At 40.6% G+C, this 18655-nt stretch overlaps 1 protein-coding gene across 7 annotated transcripts in view; it reads left to right on the top strand.

Annotated features, from left to right (window-relative positions):
• The window catches only part of SEMA5A (semaphorin 5A), a 479761-nt gene that overhangs the window by 287481 nt on the left and 173625 nt on the right, over nucleotides 1–18655 (top strand). For all 7 annotated transcript variants that reach the window (XM_033852756.2, XM_073802003.1, XM_019951068.3 and 4 more), the window contains one exon: nucleotides 14624–14686. In XM_033852756.2, coding sequence (XP_033708647.1) covers nucleotides 14624–14686 — 63 coding nt within the window. The remainder of the gene's footprint in view (nucleotides 1–14623; nucleotides 14687–18655) is intronic.

Raw genomic sequence — 18655 nt, 5'->3', positions numbered from 1 at the left:
CACGAGGAAGAGTGACATTCTAGGAGAGACCGGTTCAGCCAGCTCCCAGCGAGTATAAGCACCCAGGAGTGCCCCAGGCCCTGTGGTTCCTTGGGATTATAGACACACTTATCCTCTCATATACGCTCTGTGTCTTACCTTGAATATTATTTCAAATGAGTTTGAACAATTCAACAGAATTGCAGAGTGATAGACTATTCTCAATTAAGTTTATTTCTGTGTTCTCCGTGCCCTTTCAGAACTCAAAGGGGACGGGCAGGGGGATGCTTGCCAACGCGTTCAAATGAATGAGTATGTATGGTACGGAGTCAACGCTGAAACTAGGAATGGTTTTGTCAAAATCTCAGTAAAGGCGGAGTGAACAGGCGTCATCTCTTCAACCAAATCATTTTACTTCCCGTTTTCCCACCAAGAGCCTTTCTTCTTTTTATTACAAAGAGAAAGCAACACATTTTATTTCCTCTGAGAAGTTCAAAGCAAGCAAACTCCATCTTTGCCTAGGACTCTGGTGAGGCAGAAAGGCATCAGGAATCTGGGCGGTCTTAGTGCCCTACTCTCTAAAGCAAGGGACCATAGCCCATGGGCGGACGTCAGAGATGCTAAAGCCAGGTGGCCTGGGCTCAAATCCCAGGTCATCTGCTTAATAGCTTGGAGAACTTTGTACGTCGTTTACCTTTTGATCTACTATGTAGGATGAACTTAATACTAGTGCCTGCTTCATGTGACTATGGTGAGGGAACAGCAGACATCATCCCCATCAGGAATTCTAGAATATTTTCCCCAATATATCTTTCTGGCAGGTATTTGAGGGTGTCTTACTGTCACTCATTGTCTGATTCCTGGTTTCTGCCGTTGTATTGCTCCTCTTGGAACATTGTGTCAGCTCCAGATTGACTGACAGCTTTCTGCATACATGTTTGTCTGTTGGGTCTGGCTGAACTCACTATGCTGATTCAAAAGGTCGGCAGTAATGAATTCGTTCAAAGTCACAACTTGAAAAATCAGTCAGGCCCAAATTGTTCCCTAAAAATGGCATTAAATTTCCCCTGAGAATTATAATAATTGAAACCCAAGTATACCTGAAACTCCAGCGTGAATTCTGAATTGGGTTGATTAGGAAGTGAATACATATTTTACTTTTTAGTAGCATGTTTCTTTCTCAGAATTTTCCACATATGTGACCATCTAAGAGAAATCTTCCTAACAGACGTGAAAGCTGAATCTTTTCTATTGTATTTTCCTTATTTTTTCTACTTACAAATTTCAACTTCTTGAGCTTTATTAAATGTCCTGTAAGTCAAGGGTTATAAGTTTTCCCTCATTTTTCATTTCCGTTTGTGTCATTTTTTTTTATATCATCTCACTTGCTTATCTCAGGACGCAGAATTCTAAGCAAATAAGTCACTGTGTGACTTTGAAAAAGGATTTCTTTCACTGAACTACTATGAATTCCTATAATGTTAGTGACACCTTTCACTTGATGAATATGGTTTGCTTTTCTGGTTGTTGTTGTTTTTGCTTGAGGTGGTTTTGAAAAACCAGAATTTATTACCAATGAACTAAAGCATGTTTGATTCAAAAGTATGATGATCAAAGCATCCTATGAATTTGTTTTTTTGTCAACTACTTTGCGATTTTGATAGTAGATTTACGGCTCTATTATGTTTTACTTCAAACGGCATTGTAAATGTAGTGTAATTTTTCTAAGACGGGAGTTACTTGTGGGGTTGAAAGAAGGCAGTCCAGAATTGTGTACAGTGCTTAGCCCAGACCTAGCCGGAGGAGTGGGTGGAATCAGTTTCATAGTGTAGTTTAGACAGATTTGAGCTACTGACGTCCACCAGTTGTCTGGCCAGGTGAGTGGGCATCTCCCTCCCTCACATCTACTTTTTCAACAGGCAGTGCTCTTCCCACGACTAGGTGGCTGGTCATTCAACACTTCTGTATCCCATTGTCCCCGCTTATTTCAGGCCCTCGACATCTGCCCACTGGCTGCCTGCAGTGGCCTCTATGCCAATCTCCTGTTCACCTACCTCGCTCCTTTCCAGGCCTTGTCACATCCCCAGAGACTTCTTTCTCAGTTACTGATCTCACCATGCCAACATCTCGCTTAACATCTTATCTGTGGCTTCTTGTAGTTCAGGAAAAACATCTGAACTCCTTGGCATGGTTCGTGAGGCCTGTCCTGAGCTGCATCCAACTCAGAAAGCCACGGCCCACTCTGTTCCCTGCCCCAGGGACTCAGGTCCTCACACAGACACACACTTTCTTCCCATTGCAGGCCTTCATAATAGCCGATTCCTCCCCTTTTCATGAACATCCACTGTCAGTTCCTTCACAGTCGAGCTCAAGCCTTGCCGTCCTGGGAAACTTCCCTTGATTCATCTCTAACCACACCTGGGTCAGGTGCTTTCTGCGCTCCCCAAACCACTGCAAGTATCCCCCCAACAGACCTTGCATAACGGAAACTGCATCTTTCCTATGTACAGAGACCAACTCAGGTGTCTGGCAGAAACATGGAGGTGAATTTCTTCACCTGATGACGTTAAAATCATTTGTGTGTGTGTGTGTGTGTGTGTGTGTGTGTGTGTGTGTGTGTGTGTGTGTGCATGCGTGTGCGCACAGCACATATGAGTAATTCATGTGTAATTATGTCTGCATTCATTTTTCTATGGCTGCTGTAACAAATTAACACCAACTTGGGGAATTAAAGCAACAGAAATTTATTCTCTCACAGTTCTAGAGGCCAGGAGTTCAAAATGATTGTTATGGAGCTAAAATCAAGGTGTCTCCTGGGCCGCGCTCTCTCTGGAGGTTCTAGGGGAGAATCTCTTCTTTGCCTTTTCTAGGTTCTGGTGGCTGCATGCCTTCAATCTCAGCCTCGTGGTCACATTGCCTGTTTCTTGCTGTTTGGCAAATGTGCCTCTGCCTCCCTCATAAGGAAGCATTTGATTGTATTTAGGACCCACCTGAATAATACAGGATAATTTCCCCATCTCAAGATCCTTAATTTAATTTAATTTAACATCTGCAAAGTTCTTTTTTGCCCTACAAAGTGGCATTCATTGGTTCCAGGGAATACCATATGAATATCTTTTGCAGGGGCCATTATTCAAATCTACCGACAAGGCCCCACCCCAAGACATACACGAATTTGTGTTTGTGGATGCTACTCAGAGCCATAGAGATCAAAATCAGATTCCTTCACACAAAATTGGGTAAAGTTGCGACACCTGGCAATTAATTACCAACTCAGGCTAATCACAGAGCAAAAGATCTACTGAGAACAGATGGAAAGGGGTAAAGGGGAACTGAGTGATGTTTATCTCAAGTTATTGTAAAATTATAACAAAAATATCCATTTTCAATCCAAATATCGTAGACATTGCATATGTCAGAAAAATCACCAGCTCTCATTCTGATACTTGAAGCACTTTTGGCCTTGTTTACGAGATAGAGCTCTTTCTCGTCAAAGACTTTAGTAACAGTTATGATAATATTCCCCCGGCACATAAATAAACTGATTATACTATAGAAGAGAGACAAATTCTTGAAGAAATAAATGGCAAAATCACACATTGCTGTTGGATGCTAAATTATTTATTTGATTGCGTAAGTTCAACCAGGTATTCATAAAATTATGAGACTGTTAAATATTAACTGGGAAGTGACTATATCAATAACGTTCATTAAGTTCTCCTTTAACATTGTGGTAATATTATAAATAATGTTTCTTGAACAGAAGTATATCACCCTGTTACACATTTTATGTAAAATAAGAGAGAAATGAAACTGCCCATATTATAAACCACAAAACACATTTTAATGTTCATTTCTCTCAGCTGCAAACTGAAATTTATGGAACTGATGCTGAATAAGGCTGCTAAAAAGGGTTTTCCATATATCTTGTGATCTGGCAAATAGATCCATATGTTCTGAAGTTGAAGTAAAGTCCATCTTTGTAGTGGTAGGGTGCCTCTCAGGAAGCAAATATTTATAGCGTGAATAATAAAATTATGAGTGGTTCGGTTGGTATAAAATAACTCCCCAGTAAGGATCCATAATCTGGCCTTTATAAGTACTTCAGTGAATCTAGTAACGCATTCTAACTCAGAACCATGGAGAAAAGGAATCGGGTGTGAAGTATTGTTTGTTTTCATGAAGCTAGTTTCAAAAAATGATAGAAGATATTGATGGAAAAATTAAAAACAAACCCATATATTTACATTTATGTTGACTCTTAAGGTCACAGTTCAGGTAGAATGCCTTCATTAGGACCTAGCCAGAATACAATATAGGACCCAAACTGATGAACCCAATAAAAGTGACCTTATGCTTCCAGCGAGAGAAACCTAGCACACACCATCACAAATGTGTCTTGAAAAGACAAAACTATTTTTTAACATCAATCAAATAAAACTCTAAGTTTTATAAGACACATAAATAAAACTCAAAGAATTACAGGGGTCTACATCTTTATTTGCCGCATCTTCACGTTGTGGTTGCTGAAGTCTTTTTCTACGTCTGTTTCATGTTGCCTCAAAATAACAACCTTGGTCCTTCATGTTATTTGTGAGATACAGTTCCTTTGGAATCTTTTAACTGTATTCCTAAATAAAATCTTGTTGTATGGCTGGGAAACTCATTTCTGTATCAGGGCCAGAATTGTTTCTCTTCAGTTTCCCGATGGATCTGAAATGTGACTGCAGTAGTCAAGTGCTCTACATAAGAATGCTTTGGTCAAAGCCATACTACAAATTTAGCTTTGTGAGGACACTTCCAACACAACATTAACGACACAAAGTTGTTTACCCTTCCAGTCGATTGAGGTCCTACAGAGCATCCCATGCCAATATGCTGCTCCTCCTATATTTTTACTTTTTATTTTACAAGACCTCTTGTCATTGTCCTGTAAAGTCTTCAAGTAGTGTTAAAAAGCTCATCTTGGTCTGATATTTTTCATGACTATATAATCAATTTATTCCTTTCAGGGTACTTCTTTGCATGGGCAGAATAAATGTTACATTAGCTACAATGTCTAATTTTAATTCAGTTATTATATATATATAGTTAATTTCTAGTGAACATGACAATTTTTGTTGAACATAACAAATTTTGTGATGTTTGAATTGCATCATCCGGGTGATGGAGGACGTAATTGTATGTTTGAAAACTTGGCATTAGAAGCAACAGTTTTCAGACATTTGGGAAATATTCAGCTAGGGAGCTTGTCCTTGAGAAGTCAGTCCACTCTGACTTCAACACTTTTATCCCATGCTTGATTGATTTTACATACAAACACTTTAGCAAATTTATGTATAAAAATACTAGTCATTTCTCTAGTAATTAGATGCTTTTGCCTACATTGAGGCTAACAAATTGGACAATATGCCATTTTTCAAACCAAACCCTCTTGGATGCATGAAAATAATTTCTTTGAAACTGAGAGCAGCTGCTCTTACTAGGCTTACCTTCCAGCAACGCTTTCATTGATGGCAACATTTTGGAAGGATAACAGTTGTTTGGTGTATCAGTGTCTGACAATCATAATTCTAAGTATTACACCAGATATTATAATGTCCTTTGATACTGGCCTCTTTCCTAATGCAAGTTTTTTTTCACAAAATCATCTAGAGGGGCTCACTGATGTTCAGGAGTCGGGTTATTAGAACTCATTTTCTGTTATTTTGTTTTTTCTCCATCCTCAGGTTCATTCCAAGCACTTTAAATTGCTTATCAAAGATGCTTGTTCCTTAGAACCAAATATGCTTCCTGGAGCCCCAGATGTCTATAGATGCTAAGGGATTTTATGCATGGCATATGTTTTAATTCCACTATTTAAAAAGTCATTATATTAAAGTATACCATATACAAATTTTTTTTTTTTTTTTGCTGTACGTGGGCCTCTCACTGTTGTGGCCTCTCCTGTTGTGGAGCACAGGCTCTGGACGCGCAGGGTCAGCGGCCATGGCTTACGGGCCCAGCCGCTCCGCGGCATGTGGGATCTTCCCGGACCGGGGCACGAACCCGTGTCCCCTGCATCGGCAGGCAGACTCTCAACCACTGCACCACCAGGGAAGCCCCATATACAAAATTGTAAGGCATTGGCGGTCCTCAGTGAAGCAACTTTTATTGTATATTACCTGGATAACCTGGTATTGTAAAGCAGGGAATAAATTGCTATCATTTCAAATTCTACTCCAAATTAACTGAGAGTCCAAGGTGACCTTGTTTAACACTACTTAATTTGTATACGTCAGTATTATTTCAAAAGTAAGCGGCCGAAATGACTGGATGCTGAGAGTGCTATGACTCAGTGGTCACTTGGCCTCACATTTTTTAAATGATTTAATGCTATCCTCTTGCATTATATTTATAACAAGAATTTAGTACATACCGCTTTTGCATTCTTTTATATGGGATTAGGCATAAGAATTTACTTAACAAAATGAGTCTTCTGCAGAAAAAGTGTGGAAATCCGTGCTCTAGTGGATTCTGCACCCACCTTGGTGTTCCTCTTCCTGTTGTCAGGATGCAGGGAAGGGTTTGGAAGAGGAATCCTTACAGGGCGCTGGCCGCAGAAGCGCAGGGCATGGTAGTCTTGCCCAGTCGCTCAAGGGCTCCAAAGCCTCACCTGTCCCTTCCACTTGGGGGCACCTGGAGCCACTTGCAAGGCTGCGCGTGGAGAGCATTCTATACCCATGCATTTATTCAGCAAGTGGATTGTTGAACAACTGAGTTCTTGTGTGTGAAGCATTGTTCTAGGCCCTGGGGACATAGAAGTGAACCAAAAGGACACGATGCCTGACCAAGTGGAAGTCACCTTCTAGTCGGGGGTGGGGAGAGCAATTGCCATTTGTCCTACATAATTATATAGGCCCCAGTGAAGAAGTAACGCTTGAGCAAAGACATGCAGGAGGCACAGGCATTAGCCAGGTGTGGGTCCCAGAAAATGGGACTAGCTGGTGCACAAGCCCCAGGGAACAGGTCTGCCTTGTCTGAGGATCAGACCAGGGTGTGGGAGCGAGGGTACTATGAAATCAGAGAGAGAGAAAATAAGTGGCTCGACTTCACAGAACATTCCAGATGGCTCTGGCTTTTACTCCAGGTGAATGAAGGGCCCCTGGAGGGCTGTGGCAGAGAGGGGATGGTATCTCAACATCCGTTTTAAAAGCACAACGTTGCGCTGTGCCAAGAGCAGACCGTGTTCTCATATTCAAGTTGTGTAATTTCACAAAATCAACCTAAGGTTTTTATATCATACCCTGGCCATACAGTTATTAACTCTAGAATTTCATTAGATGAATCATGTCCCCTTTAAAATCAATACTAGGACCATGAACAGGTCCAGAGGCTTTAAAAATGAATACATTCCGTGACAGGGGAATCGATGGCTTTTATGATTAATTAATATTTACTGAATGCCTACAGCTCTGACCTTAGATGTGCACACACTTCTGTGCTTTTGGTATATATTTTTCTAAATTGTGGGAAAAAGAAAGAAAGAAGCTGTGACAATCAGTAATGAAGGTCACTTACTTTGACAATTTCAGTGAAGGGAGAGTGGTTTAGAGCCCAGGCTTCCCGCCAAGTTACCAAATTTGAATCTTGGTGCCCCACTTACTATTTTTGTGGCTTTTGGAAAGTGGCTTAGCCACTGTCCTCATCCGGAATATTACCGTAATGGTGTTTTCCACACAAAATTATAGAGAGACTTATACATGAGGTAAACGTATAGAAAGCACCTAGCGCTGTGGTTAGCACATAACCAAAGTCTTATGAAATGTTACCAGTGTTTTGGTAAGATTTGGAAGCTAATTTGCAGCAGAGCAATGGCCCTCAGTGTGCTATCAATTGTCAGTTTCAGAATTCGTTACGTCACGACGTCTGGCTGTCTGTACTGTGTTGAATGGGATCCCTCCAAAATTCATGCTCACCTGGACTCTCAGAATGTGATCTTTTTAGGAAACAGAGTCTTTGTGGGTATAATTAGTTAAGATAAGGTTTTACTGAATTGAATGGGCCCTAATTCAAATACCAACGTTTTCATAAGAAGAGGGACATTTGGACAGAGACACACAGGGAAACACCAGGTAACGACAGAGGTGAGGACTGCAGTGATGCTTCTATAAGCCGAGGAAGGTCAATGATGGCCAGCAGCTACCAGAGGCTGGGAGAGGCCAGGAAGGGATTCTTCTCCCTTGGAGATTCCAGAAGGAATCTACTCTGGCTGATTTTAGACTTCTAGCCTTGAGAACTGTGAGAAAACAAATGTACATTGTTTAAAGCCCCCCAGTTTGCAGTGCTTTGTTACAAAGCCCCTAGGAATCGAATACATTGTCTGCTCAATTAAAAAAAAAAAAAAAAAAACAGCCCTCAATTTAAAAAGCCCAATTAGAAAACAAAAAGCCCCAATGAGCGTTTCACAGGTTGGCAGCTCCACCCAGCAGTGATCAAAGGAAGTCTGATGTGGTATCATTCTGTGGAAGAAAATCTTGGGCTTTGATATAAGCATTTAAAAAATAGTTATAACACATATTTATGGGACTGTCTGAGGTTAGATGTTTCTCTAATGTTGGATGACTTCAGTTTTGTAAGAATCAAAAAACAGTAGTTAAAAAATAAATGCTGGAGAGGATGTGGAGAAAAGGGAACCCTCTTGCACTGTTGGTGGGAATGTAAATTGATGCAGCCACTATGGAGAACAGTATGGAGGTTCCTTAAAAAGCTAAAAATAGAACTACCATACGACCCAGCAATTCCACTACTGGGGATATACCCTGAGAAAACCATAATTCAAAAAGAGTCATGTACCACAATGTTCATTGCAGCTCTATTTACAATAGCCAGGACACGGAAGCAACCTAAGTGTCCATCAACAGATGAATGGCTAAAGAAGATGTGGCACATATATACAATGGAATATTACTCAGCCATAAAAAGGAATGAAACTGCGTTATTTGTAGTGAGATGGATGGACTTGGAGTCTGTCATACAGAGTGAAGTAAGTCAGAAAGAGAAAAATAAATACTGTATGCTAACACATATATACAGAATCTAAAAGAAAAAAAATGGTTATGAAGAACCTAGGGGCAGAACAGGAATAAAGATGCAGACGTAGAGAATGGATTTGAGGACATGGGGAGGGGGGAGGGTAAGCTGGGACGAAGTCAGAGAGTAACACTGACATATGAACACTACCAAATGTAAAATAGAGAGCTAGTGGGAAACAGCCGCATAGCACAGCGAGATCAGCTCGGTGCTTTGTGTCCACCTAGAGGGGTGGGATAGGGAGGGTGGAAGGGAGATGCAAGAGTAAGGAGTTATGGGGATATATGTATACATATAGCTGATTTACTTTGTTATGAAGCAGAAACTAACACACCATTGTAAAGCAATTATACTCCAATAAAGATGTTAAAAAAAAACCCAAAAAACAGTAGTTAGAAGATATGATGAAAGTCCCCTTCCACTTCTCTGATTTGGAGGCCACCAGTAAGAATGAAATGGACTTGCCTATATTTGCCATGGGCATAAGTGCAGGGGTATGGCAAACTGATATTAGAAGTGAACGGATACACCAAATATCTGCTAAGGTGTAAAGGCAGAGAGGCAAGCTGGACAAATCCGTCCAAAGTGACTCAACTCTACCCCTTTATGTCTTGCGGGACCTTAGTTCCCCGACCACCAGGGATCGAACCAGGGCCCCAGCAGTGGAAGCGTGGAGTCCTAACCACTGGACCGTCAGGGAATTCCCAAGTGCCACTTGTTTTGAACCCATCATCTGTGACCACTAAAAGCCATTAGCAAAGAAGATGCCTTTGCTTAAGGATAACTAGATTGACACTTGAGTCAGGTCACATAAAAATCACAGTTGTTTCAAGTTCTGACTCGTTTGCACTCTGCTTCTCTTTTGAACACATACAGTCTCACATTCCCCGGCAATTTGTTTATAATCGCCATGACAATTTAACATTCTCCAGCATTTCACAGAAATCCATACCATAAGACTATGAATGCAAACATATTAAAGAAAAGCCCTCAGGTGGTTGTTAAGTTTGGCACTGTGTAATTAAACTAGTTTTTTTTTTTTAATGTTATCTTTTGCCAGTATCTAATTAGCAAAGCCATCTGCTGAAAGAGTACTGGTCCATCTGCCTAGAATGTTGTTCTCTTCATTTTTATGAAAAGTATCTGCCTTTGCTGGTCCCTGTCTAATTAACTTCTCTCGCTGCAGAATGTGATGATACACAACTTTGTTTATATACTTCCGAGAACTGTGGATTTATATGTATGTAACTCGATCATAAAAGGAGCCAATCTTTTTCTTTCTCACATCTGATTTACTCCTGAGATCCCAGCTCTGTTTATCATAACCTGAGCAAATGTGTGCACACAACAGGGAGATGTGTGCTGTGTCATGAAGCAGTAGGTGCTTCCATAGATCCCCAGGGTTTCAGCAGGTGTAAAATGATTTTCTGTAAACCTACTCACTTTCCTTTTAGGTCTGTCCATAGCACTGACAATTCCTGAAAGTTGATGATGTTGTAAGTTCCAGTGTCCCACTGGATTCTGAGATGAACGTGGCTACTGCAACAATGAAAATGACCACAGATGCATTCTCAGATTTAGCATGATGTTATCGAGGCTGATGGAATTCACTTATATTTTATTGTAGACTAATACCTGATGTGTGCAAACATTATCTGTATGTGTGTTTTTCCTTCTATCACTCATTATCTATCAGTGTCTTGCACTTAGTAGGTATTTAATGAATATTTATTAAGTGAAAGAGAGAATGGTGAGTGCATTTGCATAAAGCAACACCTCTGCAAATTATTGAATAGCACAGATGTTATTTCTAACTATTTACAGACAAAAAAAAAGCTGTGCCACAAACAGGAAACTCTGTGTCTTTTATTTTATTTATTTATTTATTTATTTACTTTTGCGGTACGCGGGCCTCTCACTGTTGTGGCCTCTCCTGTTGCGGAGCACAGGCTCCGGACGCGCAGGCTCAGCGGCCATGGCTCACGGGCCCAGCCGCTCCGCAGCATGTGGGATCTTCCTGGACTGGGGCACGAACCCGTGTCCCCTGCATTGGCAGGCGGACTCTCAACCACTGCGCCACCAGGGAAGCCCTGAAACTGTGTCTTTTAAAACGTTGATGTTTCAAACTCATTGCCTTTGGCTATCCAAGTAACCACATTATCACCGCTATGTGTCTGCTGTTGAAAAATATAATGAAGGAGATAATAAAGTAAATACAGAATGGAGTAGTGAATTAAGATTCCTTTTCTCTACTAGGCTCTGGTGCAATAGAAAAAGACAACAGATGACAAAAATTAAAGATTTAATCCCCAGGATAGAAGATCATGAGTGTTGCATTGAGATCTGAAATGTAGAATGTAGAACCCCTTAGCCTTTGTTTTTTTGGGTTTTTGTGTGTGTGTGTGCGGTACGCGGGCCTCTCACTGTTGTGGCCTCTCCCGTTGCGGAGCACAGGCTCCGGACGCACAGGCTCAGCGGCCATGGCTCACGGGCCCAGCCGCTCTGTGGCATGTGGGATCTTCCCGGACCGGGGCACGAACCTGTGTCCCCTGCATCGGCAGGTGGGCTCTCAACCACTGCGCCACCACGGAAGCCCTAGCCTTCGTTTTGACTGTCATAAACATAGGTTTGGGTGGGGAGAAAAGTGTCTTAGAAGGAGTCAGCCAGAAAGATGGCTTCATAAATCAGCAGTGGGATTTGTTCCAAAATTATGATGCATGAAAGAATAACAATGAATCTCCATTGATAATAGAACAAGGAGGCTGGATTAAAGAAGTTTAATTGATTAGAATACATCTTGTGGAATAAAGAAAAGTTGTGACCAGGTTAAAACATAATCTAATTCAAACGGAGTAATTGAGTAACTTTGAGAAATCTGGTACTGGAGAGTTCCATTGATATTCCTATTTCTCTCTAGAGAAAGTGTTTTTCTCCATTGCTGCCAAGTGGTCAAAGAGGTAAAATCTAGTTTGCTGAGTGAACAGACAGTAGGTGCTTCGTCTGGAACACCCAGTTTTAGGCCAATCTTGAAAAGACACATTTTCCTACTCCATTGTTTTTCAAATTCTGTGACATCCAATCACATGTGTTCAGCTACAATTGGTAGTTCAGTTCCATTCTTAACATAATTTCCCTTTATCCTGCCTTCTAGTCAGGTAGAAAGTGAATCAACAGAAAAGCTATACAATCATGGTCTTTAATTAATTCTGGATTTGAACATTACTGGAAAGTTGATATATTGTAATAAAAATGCCTCAGGAAAGTAACTTTGCTACTTTTAATAACCGTCTTCAGAAAAATCTATAAGATTTTTCCTATTTTCTGTGGGCCTAATAAACTTGTGTGAGCAGTTGCTCTTTCTGGCGAAACTGGATAAAGCAATGAAATATCTTTGAGAGCTCTCACATTTTTTTCCTCTTACTATCCCCTTCCAATCCTTGGCCAGTGTTTATCTTGAAAATGCAAAGGTTACTTGGACATTAGGCAGACTTGGGAAGCTGATTGTTTGCCATTTCAGCAGAAGGATTTGAAGAATTTTGATGGCATCTGATAAATATTCTTCTTGTAACTCTGCCCCTTGCAGCTCTTGAGTTTACTGAAGGCAGCATTACTATTTAACTTTCAACAAAATCAGTAAACCAGTGAGAGCCACTAGGAACTCCTCTTTATCTAAATCATTTCACTTAATAATTTTCCTAGTAATTGTAGAGCACACATTCCTCCTTGTGATGTATAACTCTAAATCCTCTTGATGATACATAAAATCCAAGTTATTATGGGGTGTACTTTGCTAAAGAATGTATCATAGTGTATCAATTCTGTTTTGAGTTTAAGTAAGGGCGAAGGCATGGATATCTCTATTTAAATGAAAACAACAGAATGAGCTTTTATACAGGGATGTGCTAAAGGAAAGCTCCACTCAGAATAACAGCAGTGCGCTTGTTTTATCTGTGCTTCATGGGGATATATAATTATGCAACTGTACATGAAGTTCTTATCTCTTCTCTGGAGGTGTCATCACTTCTCATAAAAGTATCTGTCATTCTAGTAAGGAATTCAAGCCATTTGTTTGCATTAGATGCTAATTAGCTGTAACCTTATTGTTGCCACTAAACATTATGAACAGGAAAACATCACAGGAAGAATGAACAACTTCTCTTATCAGATGTTGACACAGACAAAAATCTCTAAGTCTGCGCAAGGGAAAACAGTTATAGTATTGTTTCTGTTTGAAAGGCACTGAAGTGGTTCTCTCTTTTATACAAAAGAAAAGAACACTTTTCGTATGAATTCATATTTGCCAAGTAAGATAAGATGCAGCGTTTTATGTTTTAATCTCTGTTATGTAACATTCTTTGGAGAACAGTAGATATTAGATAATGGTGTTAATATGACTTTGTTATTCTCAGTTTAGGAGAATTAGCAAAAACCAAAAAACAAAAACCTTCTTTTTAGAAGTAAGAGTGAAAGGCATTATTCTCTTTCATAATATTTGACATTAGTATTTTTTGGCTTCGTTTAGTTTATTGTGTAACAATAGTCCAAATTAAAAGCAAATTGTCCCTCGCTTCAATTTTTTCTGATAATGATTTAACTGGTCCTTCAGAAATCTTGAATTCTTCAGAAATCCAACTCTAATAGTAAGATAGAACATAATTGTAGTAACAGGTGGACAGAATGGAGAAAACATTTTTGCCCTATAAAAGTCCACATTCCATAAAATAATGGAAAAAATAAATATCTCAGATACTTAGATCTTTTCAAAACATGATTCACAGTCTCAACATATTGGCCATTAATGTTTGCAGGTATCATTTCTTCCTGTGAAGTAGGTTCTGTATGTTACCTTAACTAATCACAGGTCCATTTGTGGGTTAGCATCAGATGTGAAAGAATTCATATCACACTGATTAGCATGAGTTAGATTTGGAAAGTGAGGGAAAAAATTTAAAAGTCATGGCTCTAAGTATTTAGCCAGAGCTAATAACTGTATAAAAATTATTGGCATTGGGAGGAAGTAGTAGCTGGGCTTTTGCATGAGCTGTTTATTTTATTGACTCTTCATCATTTATATATGTCTTTGGGGAGTAAGGATGTGCAAAATCACTCTTGCTTCATTATCTGTGAATATTGGTAAATGACAGACTATTAACCTAGGATATACACCTCTAAATGAGAATGTAGATCATTTTGTTTCAAGGCTTCTCTTTTCAGCATCCTATGAATCTCTTCTGTAGTTTTACTGAAATGAGTGTGTCTGTAATCAGTGAAGTAGTCACCAACTCAGGGCGTGTGCTTCTCTTATACTGACTAGTTTTAAAGCACGTTATTACTGCACAAATGAAAGTACTTAGGGGGTGAGTCCTTTAAAATGCTTCAATTTGAAAGCTCAGTATAAACCCACATGACTGAATTCCATGTTTTTGGTGTAAATTCTATGTTAGTATGAAAATGTTGGTGTCATGGTGTGCCCACCTTACCTAATCTGGTTACCGATACCTTATTATTTTTTTCCCTTTTACTCAGTCAAAGGCCTTTTATTCAGTTGTTGTCGTTTTGGTGTTTCCTATAGGCTGTGGAGTGGGAGTGTGATGAAGCAACCAAGAAGGCCTGTTACAGCAAAGGCAAGTCCCAGGTAAGGAAGATGCCATGATGGGTAGTCATCACCTTTGTGAGGGATAGTACGTGGAACGTTTAATATGAAGGCTATTCCCGCTTATGATGCCATGGAAACTGAAAAAAGAAGCAAGATTCAAAATATATGCACAGTCAGTTCTCAAGGTTTTAACACTGAAGCAAGATTAACAACAATCAGCTGTTAGGATTCAGAACATATGATCAGATATAATTTGCACTCCCAGTCATTAGAGTAAGATAAGAAATTAATTGGTTATGATGTCATTTCGAAAGATATGGGCTTGAATTTTGAAAATACTATTTTAATTTCCCCCAATCATATCTTACAGCTAACTCCAGAATGTAGCTATATGATAAATATAATTACTATATCAAAAATGACTTGAGGTTTTTTATAATTCATCTTAACATGTCTTTAAAATAAGTTCTCTCTCTCTCCATATGAAACTCTACATGGCCAAGTTCCTAAGGAAAGAGCAGATTATAGCTAACATTGGAAATACATCTCTTGAGCTACTGTGCACATTGCAGGCCTACTTTCACACGACTGGTGGGCTTAGAAAGAGACATGAAGCTCTTTTCCAAGGAAGTCTGTTTCTGAGGAAATCCCACTGGATCATCTTGAGGAAGTGCTTCTGCAGCTGGTGCATAAGCTCATTATGTCTCATTCTGTTAGTGATCATCTAATACTTTATTGGAACGTGGGCCTTTCCGATGTGAATCACACTTTGGGTCACCGAGTAAAGCAGACTCACAGGGAGCAGCAAAGAGGGCTCACTGCACAAAGTGTGGTCCCAGGGCCAAGGGCTTGAGGAAAAATACAGCAAACGGAGAGGGCGCTGCTAAAAGATCCTTACACCACCTGTGTTTGTCCAAGAGGGTTACGCGCTTTATTTTACCCAATTTCATTTCCTGTTTCTTTGTCTTTTAACTCAACAGTTTTGAGAGTCAGACATGGAGGCAGGTCTCAGCAAACTTAGTCATTGGCTTTCCCAAAACTAGGAAAGAGTTAGGAAGTAAAGAACTAGGCAGAAGGAAGGAGAGAAGGAAGAAAATGCGATCTTAGCTAGAGAAACACTTGGAGACATTTTACAAAAGCAGAAATTGATGACTGCTGTTTATTGAAAGATATCTAACCTCAGAAGGTACCTCTGAGATAAAGCATCAGAGGCACAAGAAGATTTGAAAGTGGCACCAGGTTCCAAAGAATCAGAATATCGTCTCTTAAGTTACCCCCCAAAATAAATAAATCAGTACATAGTAAATTTATTTACCTCTATAACAAATTCAGAAGAGTTTGTATAAATTATGTATGAAACCTTTGAAAACGTTCTTCCTATTTGGTTTTTCCTCTCCTCCCTGTAACGCTTACATGTTTGATAGGACAGGTGGATTCCTGCCCTTTTTTTTGCTTCTCACTCATCTCGGAGCACAAGAAATTCTTCAAGTAAGACCCCCGTAGTGAGGAGTGAAAGCTGGGAAATCAGATCTGCCTCGGGGGGGAGGGTGGGAAAAACGACTTTCTTTCCTCTAGCAAGATCCACTGATGGGAAGCATTGGCCTCGCTCTCCAAGGTTCTCATGCCAACACTGCTCCCTTTGTCTGGCGACATCAGTGCCCCCAGGGTCCCTGGGCACCGTCTGTGACCTCATTCTGCCCATGCTTTCTTCTCCCTTTTACTTTTCCTCTTTTCTCTCCTTTCTCTTCTTGTCTTCATCTTCCTCTGGTACTTTAGGGCTTCTTCCTCCCCTTCCTTCTTGCTGGGGCTGTGATACACCCACAAGCAGCACTATTCAGTTTTGGGAAACCCCGCCAAAATCTTTGTGGACACCTGCCTGTCTTAAGGCCTGTCTGAGGACATGTGTAGTTGGTAGCCCTGGGTCGGCAGGTGGCTGGGCCTCCCTTCCCTTCCGAGGCCCCATCTAACTGTTCCCCGCCCTGCCTCCCTCCCCCATCTCCCTGGACTTGTGTGTCCCCACTCCTCAGGGGTTCCTGCCTGACCTGTCCCACCCCACTCTGCATCACTTCTCAGTAGCCGTTTGTATTTCCTGGTCAGGCTGCGTTTTAGTTATTCAGTCCCCTCCCCTGAGCTGGGCCACATGAATTCTTGTTGAGCCCAGGACACAGCCTGTAGTGGCTGTTTGACTTCACTCCACTAAGGAGCGAGCAAACACGTAAGCCTTCATCTGGCTTCTGCCCTCACCACTCCCGATGCCGGAGCCACTTCTTGTGGTGGAGTCTGTCCTGGCCTCTACCTGCCACATGCCAGTCATTCCTTTCACCCATCATGACAACCAAGATCAACCAAGAATGTCTCCAGACATTGCCGGACAGTGACTTGGGTGAAAATCCCAGGCGTAATTCCCAAGATGGTATTGTACTGGCATGTACTGGCAATGTACTTTTACATTGTCTATTTTGAATTTTGCTCTCCCTTTAAGAGTACTTTCATATTTCATCTAGATCACACTTATTTATTCATTTCAAGGGCTTTAAAAAAATGTCCTCTCTGTGGACTTCAGTCTCCTGTGTGTTAAAGGAAAACATTCAATTACTTAATCTAGCCAAGGTTTCTCCTGCTAATAGTCTATGAGTCTACAATTTTAAAACAATCCGTGTGGTAGCCTTATACTAGTAGATTATTACTCCATGGGGTGAAAAGTTGCTTCTGCTGAATCAAAATTGTCCCATATTTTTCCTTAAGCTGTGATCATTCGTTGTTTGATGCTTAGAAATTAAGCAAGTAAAAACCAGAGAACACACAGGAAATGCCATCTTTCATGCCTATTAGGAATATATCTTTGATTCACAGAAAGGACAGATCATTATTATACATAATTGAGGTTTCCTGATAAACAGAAAGAAAATGAGCAAAACAAACATTGTCAAAGAAAATCGTACCTTTAAGTTCCACATGTTTCTGGTTTCAATGGGCTAAGAACAATGGCAAACCCCAGTAATTATCAATCGATTCAAACTGTGTTTGTGGATGGGATTTTTTTTTTTTTAAGATGAATGTGTTAAGACAGATGAAGATGAATTTCAAAGTGCCAATGTGAGAAAGAGAAATGGCATATTCTTTTAGGTTGCATGAAGTACACTGATAAACTCACAGACAGTTTTGAACAACCTACGCTTGGTTGAAATAGAATTCGGTTTTGTAGCAGAACCATGTGCGATGAAGTTCATGTGCACAAAATGATGTGATAGGTCTATGAAGGCAGCAGCCTAGGCAGCGCTGCTGGGCTGGTCCAGGGCTGGTGAGAGCAGAGGGACATCCAGGGCTCTTCATTTTCTGTTACTAGTTCCTTTCTCTTATATAGCATCTCTGTGGCTTTCTTAAAGTGGCACCTGGCACAACAGCCATCAGAGATCCCGAGCCCAGCTCCTGGAACACAGAAGGAAAGGAAACAAACAGCTCCAAAGGTCTAGTCCCTGAATTCAGAATTCATTCAACCCCAATTTCCCTGTTCTGACATTTCAAGGAGCCAAATCAGGAGACATTTCCATAGAGTCCATTTGACTGAAATGTAACATCTCTTTGGGGGAGTGGAATTCAGATTTTCTTAGTAGCCCTGAGTTTAGAAATAAGAATTCAATTGTTTTCTGTTTTTGTTGGCGTTAGAGTAATATGGAAACTTACACACAAATTTACAAAGTTTCCCTTCTTCCTGAAATAGAGTAATGCAAAATGTGACATCTCAAAAATGCGAAAAATGCTAGCCATTTTGTCTGAACTCATTTTTTCCTACCCTAAGAAAAGTGGTCTGTGCTTCTCCACATAATGCCTTTTACTGCAGAGCCAAGAATGTGGAGCGTGGATGAGGCGCTGGGCCTTCAGGGGTGCGCCCACTCAGTCCTCTGGGGAGAGCATTCCTCCGCGGGCTGCAGAGGGGAGAAGAGAGAGGGCACATTTCCTCGTGTTCCCCATGTTGCTGGGACCGACACGGACATCATTTCACGTTCA

The sequence above is a fragment of the Tursiops truncatus genome, chromosome 3 (assembly GCF_011762595.2).
Source record: "Tursiops truncatus isolate mTurTru1 chromosome 3, mTurTru1.mat.Y, whole genome shotgun sequence".
In the NCBI taxonomy this organism is placed as follows: Eukaryota; Metazoa; Chordata; class Mammalia; order Artiodactyla; family Delphinidae; genus Tursiops; species Tursiops truncatus.
The sequence above is the reverse complement of the archived record's forward strand: the minus strand, read 5'-3'. Positions and strand labels throughout refer to the sequence as shown.